The 19,140-nt window shown below is 32.7% G+C and overlaps 1 protein-coding gene across 5 annotated transcripts in view; it reads right to left on the bottom strand.

The window, feature by feature from the left end:
* ANKRD17 (ankyrin repeat domain 17) overlaps nt 1-19,140 on the bottom strand; it is a gene marked incomplete at its 5' end in the record, with an annotated part of 161,996 nt that overhangs the window by 40,786 nt on the left and 102,070 nt on the right. For 4 of the 5 annotated variants that reach the window (XM_079712392.1, XM_079712395.1, XM_079712394.1 and 1 more), the window contains 8 exons: nt 690-785; nt 3,097-3,259; nt 4,346-4,521; nt 5,031-5,244; nt 5,772-5,914; nt 9,385-9,530; nt 9,664-9,775; nt 16,885-17,033. In XM_079712392.1, coding sequence (XP_079568518.1) covers nt 690-785; nt 3,097-3,259; nt 4,346-4,521; nt 5,031-5,244; nt 5,772-5,914; nt 9,385-9,530; nt 9,664-9,775; nt 16,885-17,033 — 1,199 coding nt within the window. The remainder of the gene's footprint in view (nt 1-689; nt 786-3,096; nt 3,260-4,345; nt 4,522-5,030; nt 5,245-5,771; nt 5,915-9,384; nt 9,531-9,663; nt 9,776-16,884; nt 17,034-19,140) is intronic. The other variant, XM_079712393.1, reaches the window with a different exon arrangement.

Raw genomic sequence — 19,140 nt, 5'->3', positions numbered from 1 at the left:
CAAGACAGTGGATTAGCTATGTTAAATAAAACTTATGGGAAAAAGCTGTTCACTATCATGTGATAACTGCTGAGAAAATGAAAGACATTTTTAGATTTTCAGAGGCATGTCTTAGGATTTTATTCAAATATTTTGATCTCAATTAGAATTCTAAAGGGATTTATTTTATTTTCCCTACTTTCCCTGCAAAAATCCTAGCAAATTCATTCTTAAACTGACAGTTACTCCAACTTTTATATGATGTTGAACATGTTAAGAGTTTTCTTGACCATAATTAAAAGTACTGTGTTAATTTTTGTTTAGGTATAAAAAAAATCCACTGACTTGTTCCTCTCAGAAGAGATATCTGTCTGGATAGATTACAGCACTAATGAATAGTAACAATAATTTGCTTTAGATTGTTTAGTATTTACATTAAAATTAAATTAGCTTAAGTACTATTTAAAAAGATAAAGTAATTCTAAAACAGAAAATGTTTTATTACTTCATGAGGTAAGTAAATCATCTGAAGAGTTTCTTAAATATCATACTTCATTCCCAAATCCTAGATAAATGAAAAGTGCTATGTACCACACATTATTGCTCAAACTAAGACTTTTTTTAATCTTAGTGTGGAATATATATATATATGAAAAGCCAAATGGGATCCCAAGCTCATATAATGGGGATGAATTTAATCAGTATATTACCTTATCAGTGATCGTTGCTATGTATCTCATACATTCAGAATCTGATGGAAACTGATTGACTTCTTTGACTAAGTAGCGCACCACCTTCACATGACCCTAAAAAATAGATATCAGTGTCAGACTGAAAACAGACTCTATCAGGGTTCAGTAAATCTAGTCTGTCTTAACTAACATTCCATTAACATTAGTGCCACAAAATAAAGACTTAAAGTGGGTATTATTCGCACTTTAAATGAAAAAGAGACAGGCTTCGGTTCTAATAAGTTAGATAAATCTACATTGTTCATTTTCATCCTACCCTCCAAAAAAAAATACAGAATAACCTGACCTAAAATTCTAAACCATTCTGAATTTAAAAAAACAATAAAGTCAGTATGAAATAATGCAAGATATGTGTGAAAGAAAAGAAAAACCTCATCTTTTTTCTAGCTAATTCATTAGAACTGAGTATCCTGTTTCAATTTTAAGCATTAAAAGTAGAAATAACAATTTTGTTCTTTCTTTGAGATAAAAACTGAATGCATAGCACTATACTAGGTAGTGCAAAAGAAATAACATACACTTTCCTAAAGCTTGAGCAATGATTATATTATTCACTGTAACACAGTTCACTAAGTTCAAAATCTTTAGACCAGCCTCCAAGAGGCTCTCTACTTTCTCTAATCCACACTATTACTGACACAACACATATAAACAGATGAATAAACATCTGTTTATATTTAGTACATTTCCTCTATTGCCTTTATTTCTTCCTTCTCATCTGCATCCTTTTGAACTATCCCTATCTTTTAATGAATAGCTTAAATGACATTTGCACCTTTCCTTGATATCTCACCAACACTTCTACAGTATTTAAACTATTTATATGGGACAACTCATACAGTTACCTGACTTTGTGTGTGGATCCCTGATTATTACATTTTGTACAAAATGCAACAGTTGGAATCTGTACAATGTAATATGCCAACAATTACAGTTGTACATGGTAGGTGTTAAGAAAATAAATGATGGAATGAATACAAAAAGATAAGTGCCTTTCTTAAGGAGCTAAGTCTATTGGGAAAGATGAGACACATGCATGTTAGATGTTAAGGTAATAACAATATATATTTGTCAAAATAAATGATAAAGATTATAATGAATTGTAGAATTTCTAAAACCTTTAAGAGATCAGATATCTCAATGTGAGCTCAAATGGAATGGGAAGAGTTTCTGTAGAAGGGGAGATTTACACTGTACCCAAAGAATGAGTAATTTTGGAAGAATGAAGAAGGACATGGGCATTCCCAAGATGAGAACAAAGGTGCTATGAGAGACAATGATAAAAGACCAAACAAGGAGAAGACTCCACATTAGGGACTCAATGGGAGATGAGTTCTAAAGGCACTAGATTGGGCTTTGAATAACAAACTAAGATTGGATTTCAAAGGATTACAGAGACTGGGGAGACATGAAAAGGTACTTGAAGAGGATACTAACATAGTGAAATGGTTTGGATGATAAACTTGATATGCTAGCTTGCTTGGAGAAGAGGTAGGTAGCCACTGAGAATAAGTTTGATTAGCGAGGAAAAAAAAATTCAGAGATTCAGTGGAAAGGTAGTCTAGAACACCCAGGGAGGAGGTGGTATAAAGAACAAGGTTCAGAGAGAATACTAAGAGAAAAAGGAAAAAGATGATTTTTTACAATTTATATATTAAAATTTTTCAATACAACAAAGTAATTTGGAATCTATAAGAGATTTTACCTAAGTGAATGACAAAACTCAAAATTATACCTACAGAATGACAAAACTCAAAATTATAATCCCTGGAATAGTAGTCTGGCTTCCCCAATAACAAATCAGACCTGCATTTAAGAGATCAACCAAAACATTAAATCAAATTACTTATACACAGTTCTGTGCTATGCATTACAGAAAGTTTCAATTTCACAAAATTTATTTCTACTTCTGAAGGTTTCAAATACTGGCAGCTGAATTTTCATTTTTCCTTTTTTCCTAGAAATTAAAGTGAATAATTAAAAATGAAATCAATTTAAGCTAAATTTTTCTCTGCTGTGCTAATACAAGAAAACACTCATTCATAAACAAATAATTAATTACTCTTAGTTGGATTTATATTTTGTGAAAGATTAAGATTGCAACTAGATTTTGAAAATACTACTTCGAACAACTTTTTAAAAGTTTACTTAGCTTTGACATCCAATATAGATACTATTAATGGCTTTTCTGGTATACCTGTATCTACCTTTCAATGTTGCCATCAGAGTGATTATTTGCTTATTATTTTACTGCTTTCATCACTACTGTTAGATCCTAAAATGAGAGTCTTTAGTGATAATTAAATTATGCACTTCCTAGCCTAAGTGAAAAATATCCAAGTGACTGAGGATGAAAGACTTCTACCTTTCTAAATGCTGCCATAAGAGGAGTTATCTTGCGGTTATCAGCTGCATCCACATCTGCACCTGCTTGCACCAGTAACTGAACCACATCAAGGTGTCCACCATTTGCTGCCAGCCACAATGGAGTGTTCCCCTTCTTGTTACGTACGTCAATGTGAGCACCCCTAAATGAATGACACAAATATCACTTTTAAATGAAATGACACAGATAATAATAAAAATCAACTATGAATTTTGTGAAAATATTTTGTAAAGGGAAAAACTGTTTGAAATATATAGGACTAAAATATATTCCTCTATCAGAATTACATTACAAAGAATTTCCAGTCATCAAATTAAAAGCCATTGAATCAAAACTAACGATATATCAATAATTGCTTTTCTTATTTTAAAAATAATGACTGCATAATTCTGAGCTTCAAATCCTGAGAAAATGTAAAATTTTCTTTAGTGAAAAATAATGGTACATCCTGTTAATATCATAATATATTAAACAGCATCCTAGAGCACAAACAGTATCCTATGAGGTGATTATATCTTTCAGATTATTTGTATTCATGTATTTATATTATGTGGCTTCATAAAAGAATGAAACTTAAAATAACATGAAGGTTTAGCACTCAGTGGGCATCATGGTAGATAAGACTCATGGTAAATAACTAGTTGATAGAAGCTACTACTAATTACTACTGTTAGGACACCATGTAAAAGTCTTTCAGACTGTTAAAGCAGGAAATCTAATTTAGCAGACAAGCAACTTTGAAAGACTGGCAAGTAAATCCTAAGTGACTAAAAACAAAAAATATCCTGGACTCTATCTTATATCTTGAACAGTTCCATAACTGTCTCTTAAAAGCCCTAATTACCATAAAGAACAAGAAAATCAACAATGAAGCCTTAGATTATTGCCAGACTTACAGACTTAAGGTGATATCTTTGCAAAACTGTGTGGGAGATGTGAATATGGATGACAATAGCTGGATGTTCAAATAGCTTATTATAGTACTTTAAAAGTGTCTACACAGACAAAAAAGGAAGAAAAGTATTTCTAGATTGCACTGAAATATATTAAACAATGCAGCATAGCTCTGGATGGGTGGAAAATAATAGAGATAGGTTTAAAACATAAAAAAATACACTGCAGTTTATAGAAATAATCACATTTGATTTTTTAATAGTTCAATTTGCACAGAGAACAGTTATCACTAGTAATACCATGTTCATATATGAAGGGTATGGTAGCATCATACCTGCCAATGAGAAGCTCACAGAATTTATAATGCCCTTTATCTGCTGCTATGGTTAAAGCTGTATCTCTCGAGGAGGGCACTGGAGGGGCATTAACATCAGCACCTTTATCCAAAAGAACTCGGCCCACCTCTGCATATCCACCAGAGGCAGCTTCCATTAGCGGTGTGAGGCCAGTCTAGGTTTAGTGAAAAATAAAAAACAACATGTAAGAGACCAGAAAGTACTAAAATGTTAAAGAACAATGATCTGGGGGAGCAATACGGTACAGCTGTTACAAAATTCACGACTAAATTTCAGCACTGACACTGCTAACCTCTCTCAGTTACAGTGAGGTCTACTGAAAGCAGATGATTCTACCTAATGTCCATTTGTTGGTAAAAATGTTAAGACACATGTACTTGGCATATAACTGGCACTTAATAAATGCTCCCTCTCTTCTCTTTCATACTACTACATAGTTTTCAGCTGATAACCCCAATGTCACTATTACCTATAAAAATCTATTGCTGAGGTATTTTCAAGAGTTAATGCTTAACTGAGTCATACAGAATGATTTCTGTTTAAATATATATGTAAGAGATAAATGTTACTACAAAGTACTAGAAGTATAATTAGCATATTGCTAATGTACACCTTAAATGTCAAAGCAATAAACCCATGGGTAAATCTCAGACTTTTTCTTACCTTAGCTCTGTGCTCCACATTTGCTTTTCTATCAAGCAGAAGACTAACCACTTCAGTTCTTCCTTGGAAGCAGGCTAAGGTAAGGGCAGTGTTCCGATTGGTTTCTATTTGAGCATTTATGTCAGAGCCCATGTCTAACAGGAGCTTAACGGCAGCTGTGTGCCCATTCATAGCTGCTAACATCAGAGGAGAAATGCCCAATTTGCTACCAGTTCTGGGGGTGGAAGTATGGGGAGAACAAAGGGAAAAATATATTTTTTAAATGTCCCAGAAAAACTAGATGATAATACAGAATTCTATCTTAGGATTTAAGATTCTTTATTCTGCAGAATTATTTAAAATAATCATTCTTCTCAGCCCTACTAAATCTTTGCGATATTACCAAGACTACACTACAAATCTTTTACTACCCAGAACTAGAATACTTTCTGTATCTCATTCAACATAATGATTTGGGCTGAAAGTGATAAATTATTAAGTCATTATTAAAATGAACTTTCCATTCTAAAGTACATACTTGCTTGCTTAATAAAAACATAAGACAGATGTGTTTACGTTTATCATAAGAAATAAAGTAATTGATAATTTTTTCAAGTTCTATGTCAACAGTTTTAAACACTTAAATTTGAATTCTAAATTTGTAATGAAGGCATTTCCTAAATATGGTATTAAAAAAAGTGTTCTACAAATCTCTTTAACATAACACTCTTAAGGGACTTGGAGAGAGAGAATAAAACTTGCCTAGAATTAATCTCAGCTCCTGCATTTAGTAATATTTTGATGATGTTCACATAGCCACCAGAAGCAGCCAGGCTTAGAGGTGTGTAATCAGAAACATTCCTGTGCTCTTTATTTGCCCCTCGAGCTAACAACAGCTCCACCACCTGGAAAAAGAAAAGGAAAAAATGTGTTTTCTTCTTATGGTGAGACAACTTGCAAGGTGTATATTTCTGATTTCTCTTTTTTTCTGCTTTATTGTATAACAAAAGAAGGGGAAAGTCATTCATCCTTTGCACAAAATCAATCTCAAATGAAAGCAAAAGGTCTTAGAGGCCAATAAAGGGATCGTTTCTCAAGTAAAATCCATTTTGGAATCTGTTGAAATGGCACAGTGTTTTCATTGAAAGATCTTGACCTCATGTGTTCTTGTGCAATGCTGTTTTGGAAATTAGTATTTCTGTATTATTCCACCACATAGTGGTAAAATAGAATAAGATTTTTTCATTTATACATGTAAATGTCCTTAAAATATTTTTTAAACTTAAAATCAAAAACTAAATGTTAAAAACATTTTTGGAATAAAGCTAACACTTATCTTCCCCCAACATTTTACCATAAAAAAATTTTAAGCACACAGAAAAGTTGAAAAAAATTTACATACAATCATCACCTAGATTCTACCATTAACATTCTCCTCTACTTACTTTGTCACATTTATTTGTCTGTCCATCATTTTTTGATGCATTTCATTTCTAAGTAAATTGTAGACACCTGCAATTTCCCTTAAACACATCAGCATGTGTACCATGAACTAAACTCTTATTTGCTTTTAGGCTTTTTAGGGTTTTTTTAGGTGAAATTTGTAACTTTCAATAAATGCACAAAACTTAAGTGTATATTCACTGAGTATCAACAAATGCATAAACCTAATTTAAATGTTATTTACTCATGTTCTTTCTCAGTCAATCCTACCCAAAGATTAGTTTCATTTACCATAGATCTTCATATAAATGAATCACAGAGTGTTTGAAAGTCAACTGTGTGTATTGCGTAGCATTCCATTATGTGAATATGCTGCTTTATCTCTTCTACTGATAAACATCTCTACTGTTTCTAGTTTTCAGCAATTCTGAATAAAGTTGCTACGAACATTTCTTGTGGAAATATATTTTCATTGCTCATGGGCTCCACCTAGTAGCAGAATTTCTGGGTGCATGTTTAGTTAAGAAATTGCCAAACCTGTTCCTAAAGTGGTTGTACTGTTTACACTCTCATCAACAAGGAGTTCTGGTTGCTCCACATCCTCAGCAAAATTTGGTATTGTCAATGTTTATAATTTTAGCCATTCTAGTGGATGTGGTTGGTGGTACCTCACTGGGGTCTTAATTTGCATTCCCTGATTGCTGACAATATTTAGCATTTATTTAAGTGCCATTCATAGATCTTTTGTCCATTATGCCATTTAATGCACAAAACAACCCTTTGACACAGGTACTAGCACCTTCATCTTCATTTTACAAATAAGGCATAAGGAAGTTAAGGATTGCTTAAGCTCATAGCACGTATCCTTGCTCTTACTGTTAATAATATATCTAACTGGGAAATAAATAAATGTTAATGAATAGTGCTTTGCCTTACTACCAGCTAAAACTTTACTCGTTTGAATAAAGCTATGACCAATTTTATTTTTTGTTGTTTTTTTTGTTTTTTTTAAGTTCACATTCATAAGCATTTTCTTTTTTAAATTTCATTAAAAATTTTTTTTATTGAAGTATAATTAATTTACAAAGTTGTGTTAGTTTCAGGTGTACAGCAAAGTGATTCAATTATACATACATATACATACTTTTTTTTTTCAGATTCTTTTTCCTTGGAGGTTACTTATAAAATATTGAGTATAGTTCCCTGTGCTATACAGTAGGTCCTTGTTGGTCATCTATTCCATATGCAGCAGTGTGTATATATTAATCCCAAACTCCTAATTTATCCCTCCCCCACTCCTTTCCCCTTTGGTAACCATAAGTTTGTTTTCTGTGTGGGTCTATTTCTGTTTTGTATATAAGTTCATTTGTATTTTTTTAAAGATTCCATGTATAAGCGATATGATTCTTATCTTTCTCTGAAGCTATGACTAATTTTAGATGACTTTCTATCATATTTTTGCTTTTAGAGCCAGTAAGACTAACTGGCTTATGTAACAAGATCATAAAAACAAGCCCCCAAACTGGCATTAGGCTATTTTATTTTACAAAGAGTCCCTTAAGCAATAAAGTAGAAAACCCTAATCAAATTTCTAAAGTTTTCTTTATTCCTTTATGCAAAGATAACTGACCCTAGTTATCTCTCAGAGGGAATGGTCTATTCCCCAAAAGTAACAAACATTCAATATAAAAGAATTATTTTGTGATTTTATAGTAAAATGACTTTCTAATATTTTATTAATTACTTCAAAATACTTTACTGTTCTAATGACACCAAATAAAAGCAAGAGTGTTATAGGCAAAATTATTATCCTAAAAGACTTCTATAATTATTATTACCTCATCTGTTACATTTTAGTAAGAATACATAAAGATTACAGTAGGCTATAGGCTTTAACATTGCTTTGAAAGGAAGAAAATCAACTGATTTCTTTTTGATTCAATATTGAAAAATGTTATGAGACAAGTATTATTTCAAACCACACAGTGATTGAAAATTTCAGTTAAGTCAAAATTTTACTTTCATTATATATCAAAAACAGAACATTTACATTTCTGACTGATAGAATCACCTCCCCTGTGGAATACAGAAAATAATTAGAATGGTGAAATAAAAAAGAAAAAGATTTTTAAGCTGAGAGTAGGAAACTCACCTGGAATGACCTAGAGTGTTTCCTAAATATAAGATTCAACAACTCCCTAATTGAGAAGTTACCAATCCATAGAGACAGCACGACTGGTGAATAGAACTGGACTTAAAAAATTGATTTAAAATGAGGTTATCCAACTAATTATTAAATGCCAGAAGAATGAGGTTATCCAACTGATTATTAAATGTCCGAAGAAGACACACAATGGAGCAAAGCTATGACCTCTTGGGCCTACACCTAAGCACACCAGCTGTTATACCTAAAGAAACTAAGAGATCATATAATATAACCGAGAACCTTTCCTCCAGAGTTGAGAAGGGCTGGGGAACAATTAAAAGACAAAAGTACTCAGGACAACTAAAAATTGAACACTCTTAATTCCCTACTAATCTTATACATAGAGAGCAACAGAGGCTGAGCTTAAGTACCTTTCACACTAAGTACTCTGGGACAGGAAAAGATGAGTGAATATAGGCCCCACTTATCAGGAGCTTGCTGATTTTATTTGGGATGTCTTAATCATTCTCTTAGCCTGAATGCAATATAGAGGCATTCCTATGGCAGTTCGTACTTTTAGATGAGTAGGATAATAAACAATGTATGATTTTTCTGGCAAGACAGTTTATGCTAACACTAATTCTTATCCTTTTGCTAAAAGATTATAGTCTCAGTTACTGTGATAAATCTTAATGTCTGTCTACTGTTACCACAAAATCATATAAATTAAAGTGCATATCTGTTAAACAGAGAGAAAAAAAAAATTACAGCTGGGGACAATAATACCTCCTGTCTTCCCCCAGAACAAGCCAAAGATAGTGGTGTGTCCTTGGTTCTTTCTGACTGGGCTTCAATGTCTGCACCATTGTCCAGCAATATTTCCACAACACCAACATGACCAGCTGTAGCAGCCAAGATGAGCGGAGTAAAACCTGGAGTAAAATAAAGATCTTCTTAGTTAAGCAAAGAAACAGTGCTGTTGTCCATCAAATTAGGGCTACAAGTAGTATTTTGTCACAGAACACAAATAATTTAGAAGAAAAGTTAACAAAAAGCAGGCCTTACCTTTCTTGTCTCTGTGCTCAATACTAGCTCCTCTCTCTAGCAATGTCTGTACCAGTTCCTCATGACCACCAGCACAGGCAAGTGTTAGCGCCGTGTCATGATTACTCTCAGTCTGTAAAAAATTGTTGATTAGCTCATTAGACAATTAAAAATGTTAACATCAATTACATAACATGTACATATACCAAATACACACACACACATGCACACACACACACACACACACACACACACACACATATATACCATTCTACTATATCAAACATTTGGATAGTAACTCTCTTTTCTTTTTCCCACTAATGGTTAACTTGTGATTTTTTTAAACTACAAATAATATTTGAACTTTATGGGCAATTCTTAAAGCAAGCAAGAAGAAAAAAAAGTATAATTTTCAACCATATGCTATTTTCAATTACATGTTTTAAGAAATACTACTGTGGACTCACTTTCCCTTCTACCCATAAATGGAGTAGCATAGACAAGATTTATCTTCCCATCCCAAATGACAAAAAAAGACAAACTATTTGAAATGATGTCAGTTAGACAGGCAACATATGACAGTGATCACTGAGGGCAGAAACGATTAACTTATTGTATTGCCTGGAGAGTTTCCAGGCTAAAGTGCAGGAAGAGGGTACCCAAACAGAGCCTGGCACTCTCCCTGAGTTGAAAAAGAGAGTTTGGAGAAGTGAAGGTGGCTAGAATTCATGGGGTAGACTACTGGAGAGGAAGGCACTACATACAGAGAGTACTCCAGAGATCTGCAGAGAGCTCCCATTGAGTCTTCAGCTGAGCTCTGATCAACACACGTGCATAAGAAAAATTACTGGAGGCCAGGGAAAGACTGCCAGAAGGGACTGAACAATACCTAGAGCTTACACAGAACTGGGAATAGTTTGGTTCCCACAGCCAGAGCAGAAAGACCCTCAAAACACACAGAATATCAAGAAAAATCCTCAGCCATTAGGCCAAATTAGCTACTCTGGACCCATCTAACAAAGCTGAAAAACAAGTCTTGAAATGAAAAAATTATTTCCAAGTAACTTAACTGCATTTGAGGAACAAATCCCCTAAAAATTTAAAGGAACAAAAAAATATAATATACAATGTATTTTGAAAGACAAACACAATTGTAATTGAGACATGACACTGTTTATATACAGTTTACTTCTGATTTATGCCAGTGATAGTGACCAATAATAGATTTAACCAGTGGTCACACTCTATCATAGTATGTGGCTACCAGCAAACGTAAAATTATGAGTCTTGCATTATTTTTTTTACTGCATAGCTCTGTCTAAGCCATCTTCCTGCTTTTACATATTCACCTCTATTACAGCATTTATCACCAATCTTCCTTATGTTAATATTAATTATGTGTCTATCACCCTCAGGGGACTATAAATTCCTGAAAGGTAATATAAACATGTCTTATTTTTGTTTGCATTCTCTACCTATTAGTGATGTCTTGCCTAGGAAACAATAAATGATAGTTAAGTTGAATGAATGACAGTAGCTGTAAGGGTCATAGGATAAAAGACTATCACTAATAAAACAAAGGATTACATATATGAAATATATATTTACTGTGTTATATAATATTATATTTATTTCAGGTTTATAAGGAAGGAATTATTACGTCTGATTTCACATAAAGGAGACAAAGGTCAGAGAAATAACCTTCCGATGGTCACACATGCTAACAACTGGTAAAGACTGGTGTAAAAAAAACCAAGAAGATCATCGATAACAAAATGCTGCTTACCCTCTTACATCAGAGAGCAGCCCTAAGGCACAGCTGACTGAGGTGAACAGAATGCTAAGTTTATCTGTATTATGCGCTCTCCATGTTAGTGTATATAGACAATCAGTAGAAGAGTAATCTTTATGATGAAGAGTCAACTTTATGATGAAGTTTATGAGGTTTCTAGAAGTTTTCTAAGGGTTAAAGAGTAATTTAGGAAACTGGTGCCAATCGTAATAGAGAATGAAAAGACAAACAAAATTTGGAAAAGGTAAGCATGGAAAATTTTAGAGGATCCGTAAAATTTGTTTTTTTTTCCACATTATAAAACATGAATTCAATTGACATTTATTAAGCACCTTTTATATTCAAAGTACTCTGCTAGATACTCTAGGGCTGACAAAGATAAGTAAATATAGTCTCTGCTCACTAGGAGTTCACAGGTTACTGTACAGGGCAAATTTAGGTTGAAACTAAGAGAGAAATATGAACAATGTGAGAATTGAAGGAAAAGATATTTAAAGCTGAAGAAGAGGGGGAGGTTAGTGAAATTCCTTGGGCAACTTAAAAGTAGGTAACTTCACTATATTTCTGCATTAAGGTGAAATTAAAGCAATTAATATTTTACAACTATCTTTTTAAGACAATAATGAAAGAATTTAAAGATTCTGAAGTGAGACTATCACCGCCCCCTCAAATATATACTACACATTCCCAAAATGGTAAGAAATATCCTGATTTGCAATATATCAAGAAACAATTTAACTGAAGTAGGAGTTTGGGTTAAAATTAACTACTGATAAGATACAGGTAGTTTTGAATGAAAGAAAACAGGTGTTTTGAATATTTCTAATCAAGGAAATGAAATGTAGGTGATGACTTTCTAGAAGGCAAAGTAACAGTAAAGTTATGTTATTATACTGGTTACTAAGTCACATTCTTGGTCATATATCTAAGAGAAACCTGGAAAGGAAAAAGATGGCCAGAGCTTTGTTAAGAGCTTTCCAGGTTTATATTCTAAAGAAAATTTCCATTTAGCTCACAATATCATAAAATATACAATTCTGTATCATAACATGTTATGATGATTCAGGCTTATAAAAAATGATAAAATTATATTCAATGTAAAAAGATTCTGTAAATTACCAGCATGACTATTCAATTTTACAAGATAAAAAAACAAGCAAGAATCATAAGACAAATGCAATATTAAAGGAAAAGGCAGCTTTTAATGAGCTATAAGTGAAAAAAAATAGCTGAACTATAAAAAAGGAAGTATATCTATTAATTTCATTTAAAGTAATTAAATAAATTACTTTGAAAACTATTAGGATTTAAAGGGCTGAATATTTTTTAGACCTCCATAGTCCCAAATATCTCATTCTCTAACCATGTTAGGGGTCATGTATAAGATTAAAAAGGATGGCACTTTAGGGCATTCGATAAATGAGAAAAATCAGTAAGATAGTAAATAACCTATTTAAAACACTTCATATAAACAAGTAGAATGCATGCATTTTAAAGTAGAATGCTTTAATGGCAGAGTATTTCATATTACTATTATGAGTTAAATGAGTTTTTTCCTGGTCTCCTTAATTTCTCATTAAATCGTGGTGAAACTGTTTTCCATGTTGCAAAAACAGAAGAAAAGAGAAATACCAATGACATTTATACCATTAAAGGTAAAACATAATTTTACATACTCTACAATTTCAGTCTTGATATGTAGGTTAAATTTAACATCTACCTCTTTAAAAGATAATGGATACATGTTAATTATTAAAAACAGGAAAAAAAGGCAAAATTACATGAGGAGGTATTTATTTTTCTCATTTTTGAGATGTGCTAGAATAAGTTACTCCAAGTTCAAGGAAAGCCTTTAGAAATTTGAGAATAAAATGTCAAGCAGTTCAGAACTGGAACACAAGTTCAGTTCATGCCAGAACACAGGTTTTAGAACCTACGAAGAGAACAGCTAATTCTTTCTCACTTTCGGCTAGCAGAGTTAATAAAAAGTTCACACTATAAAATACAGAAAATATTTAATTAATTCAAGGGATTCAACTCTAACCTTCAACCAGATTTATTGTTTCATATAAAACCACAGTTCTTAAAAATCTATATGTGATTCCTAATTTCCATATCTAGAGTACCCAGGTATAAGTTTTATTACACCACTCAAACAAAATAAAAATAGAGATTAGAGCTATGTTATCAGAATGTATAGTAAAACAGTCCCAAATAATTACTTCAAACTATCATTTATTGATGTTTCCTAAAATAAATTTTGGTAACAGCACAGTGTGTAGTATTAATCTTAAAAGTTTTGATAGTATCCAGACAAACTTAATTCAATACAACCATTACATGAGAGGTGGAGAGCCTGTGGCACACAAACCAAGGGTGATTTCTAGTTATAGAACATAAGATTTGAGGAACGTTATAAAGAATGCAAACTCTTATCGTCAGCATGCTTTAAGGGCCAGAAATTACACATATGATTCCAGCTAATCCTTGTTTAAAATATTAGTTCCCTACTATAATGATCAACTAAAGGACCATTTTTCAAGAATCATTAGCATTTTTAAAAAGAGACTTACATACTGAGGCATTAAAAAATCACACTTCTTTTGTTCTTCCTTAAGTTAAGATTTGTGGTAAATATGCCGTATGGCCAAGGAAATATGCTAAACAGATGTAAAGATTAAACACACATGACCCTTTGCTATCTAGGCAGACCCATTTTCTAGATTTTAGACCCAGAGTCTTTTTTTTTGTTTGTCTGAAAGCTGGCTCCGCTAAAAAATTGGCTGTTAGGCAAGGCCTCTTTCCTTACCTGTAAAATGGTAATAGTAACAGTACCTACTTCATGGGATTATTACAGAGATTAAGTCAAAGAAGTAAGTATTTGTAAAGAGTTAAGAATGTACATGTTGGGCTTCCCTGGTGGCGCAGTGGTTGAGGGTCCGCCTGCTGATGCAGGGGACACGGGTTTGTGCCCCGGTCCGGGAAGATCCCACATGCCGCGGAGCAGCTGGGCCCGTGAGCCATGGCCGCTGAGCCTGCGCATCCGGAGCCTGTGCTCCCCAACGGGAGAGGCCACAACAGTGAGAGGCCCGTGTACCGCAAAAAAAAAAAAAAAAAAAAAAAAAAAAGAATGTACATGTTAAGTTTTGTTAAAATAAACAAATGAAAGATCCAATTATTAGAGGATTTTTAATCTTTCAAAATAGAGGAAGAATCTTAGTATTAACTTTTTCATCATATCACCTGTCTGTAATGGCACAGTACTGTCACACATAAACCAAAATATCCATTACGTAAAATCTCATGGAATTTGTATTGAGAATCTAGAAAAAACTCCAGGTGGATTAAGCATAAAAGAATCTTTGTATTTATCACTTTAAGTACCTTCTTGGTATCATAAAAACTAGTAAGTTAAAAAAAGTAACACTGAAGGTTAAAGAAAAAATGGTGAACAATTATTTCCAAATAATTATTTTGTATTATGTGTTCCAAAACAGGAAATTTCTAATTTCTAACTATGCAATTATGGTAAACTCCATGAAAAGTATTGTAACTCATATTAGGCTAACCCAACTGAAAAGCCTCAATGTAAAGACCAGATAAAGAAGCAGATTTTTAAGGAGCCATAGTCAAATCTTTTTACATAAGTATGTCTACTACATTTAAAATGTACGTTGTTTGTTCAAATTAACTTTTTAAATGTATTTATATGTAACTTCTCAGAAATTAATTTATGGTTGGTTGAGTGGTATAGTCAGGTAAAATTTCATTATCACTATAATCTCAAATTCAATAAAATCATGATCATACTTGATGGAACCTTTTCTGTAGCTGATTGATTAATTGATTTAATTTTGGCTGCACTGTGCAGCATGCGGGATCTTAGTTCCCCAACCAGAGATCGAACCTGCCCTGCTGCAGTGAAAGTGCAGAGTCTTAACCACTGGACCACCAGGGAAGTCCCTGTGGCTGTTTTATTTTAAAGCATTAAAAAAAAAAAAAAAAAAAAAAAAAAAAAGAAACCCTTTATATTTTGGTGAAGTTTTACTTTTGCTTATAGATCAATTCTTGATCTCACAAAATTAGAAAATATACTTCTGGTTAAAACATTAACAGACTCAGAGCAAAACAGATTAGAGGAAAATAATGTAAATTCAATAAAAAGTTCAATCCAATTCTATAATGCTATCAATATGAAATGTAAACCATTGTGGTTCACCAAATGAATGTCTAATTTTTTTTATGAGACTAAAAATGAAGCTCTATAGTATGGTATATGGAAGGGTGCCTTTGAAGTCAAACCAACCTAAGTTTGACTCCAGCCCCACCATTTCTTAGTTAAATGAAGTGATTGTAAGCCAAATGCTTAATCTCTCTCTTAGCTTAGGTTTCTTCATCAGGAAAATGGGTGTTTAAGAGTAGCTACCTTATATGTGTAATCTGAAGATTGAATAAAGTTATTCCTTAAAAAAAGCCCCTAACTATTTTAGGTGCTCAAAAAAAAGTTAGCTCATATAAAATAAGGGAAGCAAGTAAGAAGAGAAATGAAATTCCTTTTTCATAGTATTACCAAGAAACATCTTAATGAAAAGGAGGCTTTATTTCAATAGCTTAATAGTACAGGCCCTTAAGGATGCAATAATACAAACACACACACACACACACTCTCTCTCTCTCTCTCTCTCCCTCTTCCCCATCCCCCTCCCTAAAATTGATGCTTATAAAGAAGTGATCATTTATAAAACTGCAAGTTTTATAATGTACACCACAACCCTCACACTAGTCTCTCCATCAGGCATTAATCAAAACACAAAACTAAATAAACTGCAAACATTTCTCAGTCCTGAAGAAAGCCGTCTACCCTTACCTCATTCAGCAGTCTTCTAAGCTAGGCTGCTTGGCATTTCTTCAGGACAAAACACAAGCTACCTTCTCTTTTCCAACCTCACTTTGCTCTGACATTTCATGGTAAACTAATTCTTTTAAAAAACTTGTTTTTTTAAACTTAACAGTGTTATAGAAACAGACATATAGACTTACTACATATTTCAGTCAGCAAGATCAGAATTTTCAAAGACAATATAAATGCAACTGAGTATATATGCTATATAAATGGAATCCAATATGAATTTTAAAACACATCTTCTAATTTAAGTTCAGAAGAAAATACATAGTCTTAAATAAGTTCTTTCTTTTTACATCCCTTTTTAAACTAAAGTTTAAGAAAAAAAGATTACTTGATGACATCAAAAACCAGATCTTCACAATAATTATCAGTAATAATCTGTATTCGGTATTTTATTTCTTTAAATGTGGATTCTAATTTACACCTGTGGCTCAGGTCTTTGCCCAGAGACAAAGCAGTCTAAGATGATTTAAATAACTGATTAATGTTTCTAATGATGATATAATTCCAGTTAAAAACTATCACTCCTGAGTTTGGAGCTTACCTGTGCATCAATATCAATGGCAGGGTAGATAGGAAGCATGGCTGAAGGAGAGATGATAGGACTTGGAGTTGGAGTCTGAGGTTGGGAAATGGAAGCAGCGATACTGTGGGTAGGAGTGTTTGACATTGCAGATGCTCTTCCACTGACTGCTGTTGAACAAAATAACTGTACTTAATGAGGATGAAACATTGTTAGGTAACAGCAAGAAATAGTTGTCAGAAATATTTAAATATATTTAAAAACAAAATATCTACAGGTAGACTGCCATAGCACTAATAACTCATTTTCCTGGTTATTTCTGACACTGGACAACAGACCAAAATTTAAATATATATTGAGAGTAACCCATTTGCTAAACAATAAACCATATGAAAAACAAATTCCCCTCTTATGGTATGTAATCACAAAACCTTAATTCAAAATAACCCTGAAAACAAAAATATTTTTATGAATTAAAATTAAATATATATGCAAATGGTTATCCATTGTATCTTCTTAATCAGAAAAGGAATAAAAGTTTAAATAGTCAAGTTAAGAAGGAGAAAATGTGTCTTTTACCTGCCAATTTCACACCTTATTTTCTAGAACTAATGAAAGTAATATCACTGTTTGGGGACATTTGCTATTGAATATTTAAAATACTTCCTATTCTTTTATTAACTGCAGACAGGGTGTGGCCCTCAGTATGACAGTATATATATATAAAAATTTAATCCTCACACAGAAACAGTTTCTCACATACAGAATTATTCTGAAGGGCATAAAATGCTCACCAATCAATCTAGCAATCACACTGACTTAGGACGACAAAATTAAAACATTAGGGTAGAAAAAGATGTATGCATGCAATCAGCCTTCTAATATAGATTACTGTTAGTTCTTCTAAGTATAATTTTCCCATGATATTATTTTCACCAAAATAAGCAAATTAAGAAGGGGCTAATTAGGTCAGTACTTGAGATGGGAGAATTCCAAAGGTGGTAGCAGGTGAGGGTACTTTATTCCCTCATCAACTCACTTCTGGAGTTGCCATGTGAACATCAATCCTTTTCCCCCCTTATTAAAAATGCTATAGCACTAGAGTCTGGGCATTAATCTTTGAATGATCAACAGTAGTGTGGATGTATGTTACCAACGTAGTTATCAACTACATCAGACAGAAAACAATCATGAATCACAACTGGATCTGAAACCAGGCAAAAGAGGTTATGCTCCTACCAAGAACAAAACTGAAATAGACCTTATCATAACAATTATAAACACAATTGTCAATTAAGAAATCTATTTTACATGAAATCCTTAGTTCAGGCACAAACATACACTATACATTATAGCAACACACATTCTATAATTATACATTTTTAAGTCCACTTAAAAGCCAAAGGAAGAACAAAGGAGGAAACAAAACAAAACAAAACAAAACACACTATTTGAATCCTTAGGGATTCAGATCAATAGAAAAGGGCATGTATTCAACACTAATATGTTAATCATCTAATGACCTTGATATTGTTACTCCACATTGATAGTTTTGTATGTTAAGAAAAAGATCAAGACAATTCAAATGTACACATTCTATATATAAATTTCAAAACCATATAAAATCTATGGCTCTTAAAATGGGTTCCATATTCTCCTCTGATTAGACTGATTTTCACAAATGAAAATGCTAAACACAAAATTAGCTTAAACAGAATGAACACCAATCTGTCCGAAAAACTGAATTTTATTTCATGATACTGAACAAAAAAATCTAAGCTTTACTGTTAAATGACTAAATTATAATTTACATTTCAATTTGAATAAGTTCTTTTAAAGAACATATTAGTTTTCTTATTTTTGGTTAAACTGGTTGTTCTTATCACCTCTTCTAGAAGGAGATAGGAAAAATCAATTCCCTCTTTTAATTCCCTTGGGGTACCTATGAAATTGGTTTACTAAAACTAAATAGCTGCCTGTCACTCATCCATTCTCTACAATTAAAAGTAACAATTATAAATATGTAGGCACCTGAAGAAACCATGGTACAGACCAGATCTTTACATGTGGAACTTCATTTTAGGGTTAGATTTCAGAGAGGGAAAACCAGATGCTCAAAGAAGTTTTAACATCAGGTAAGGAAAGAGGGAACTTGACAGCACAGCAAAGGCCAGTTGTTAAGACTGGTTAAATAGGGAACTGATTTTGCTTTGGCTAGTATAGAAACCAAGGAAAATAGAAGATTCTGACCAGCCAAGTACTAGAGAAAAAGAGACT

The sequence above is a fragment of the Hyperoodon ampullatus genome (assembly GCF_949752795.1).
Source record: "Hyperoodon ampullatus genome assembly, chromosome: 1".
NCBI lineage: Eukaryota > Metazoa > Chordata > Mammalia > Artiodactyla > Ziphiidae > Hyperoodon > Hyperoodon ampullatus.
This window is presented reverse-complemented; position numbering and strand designations above follow the sequence as displayed.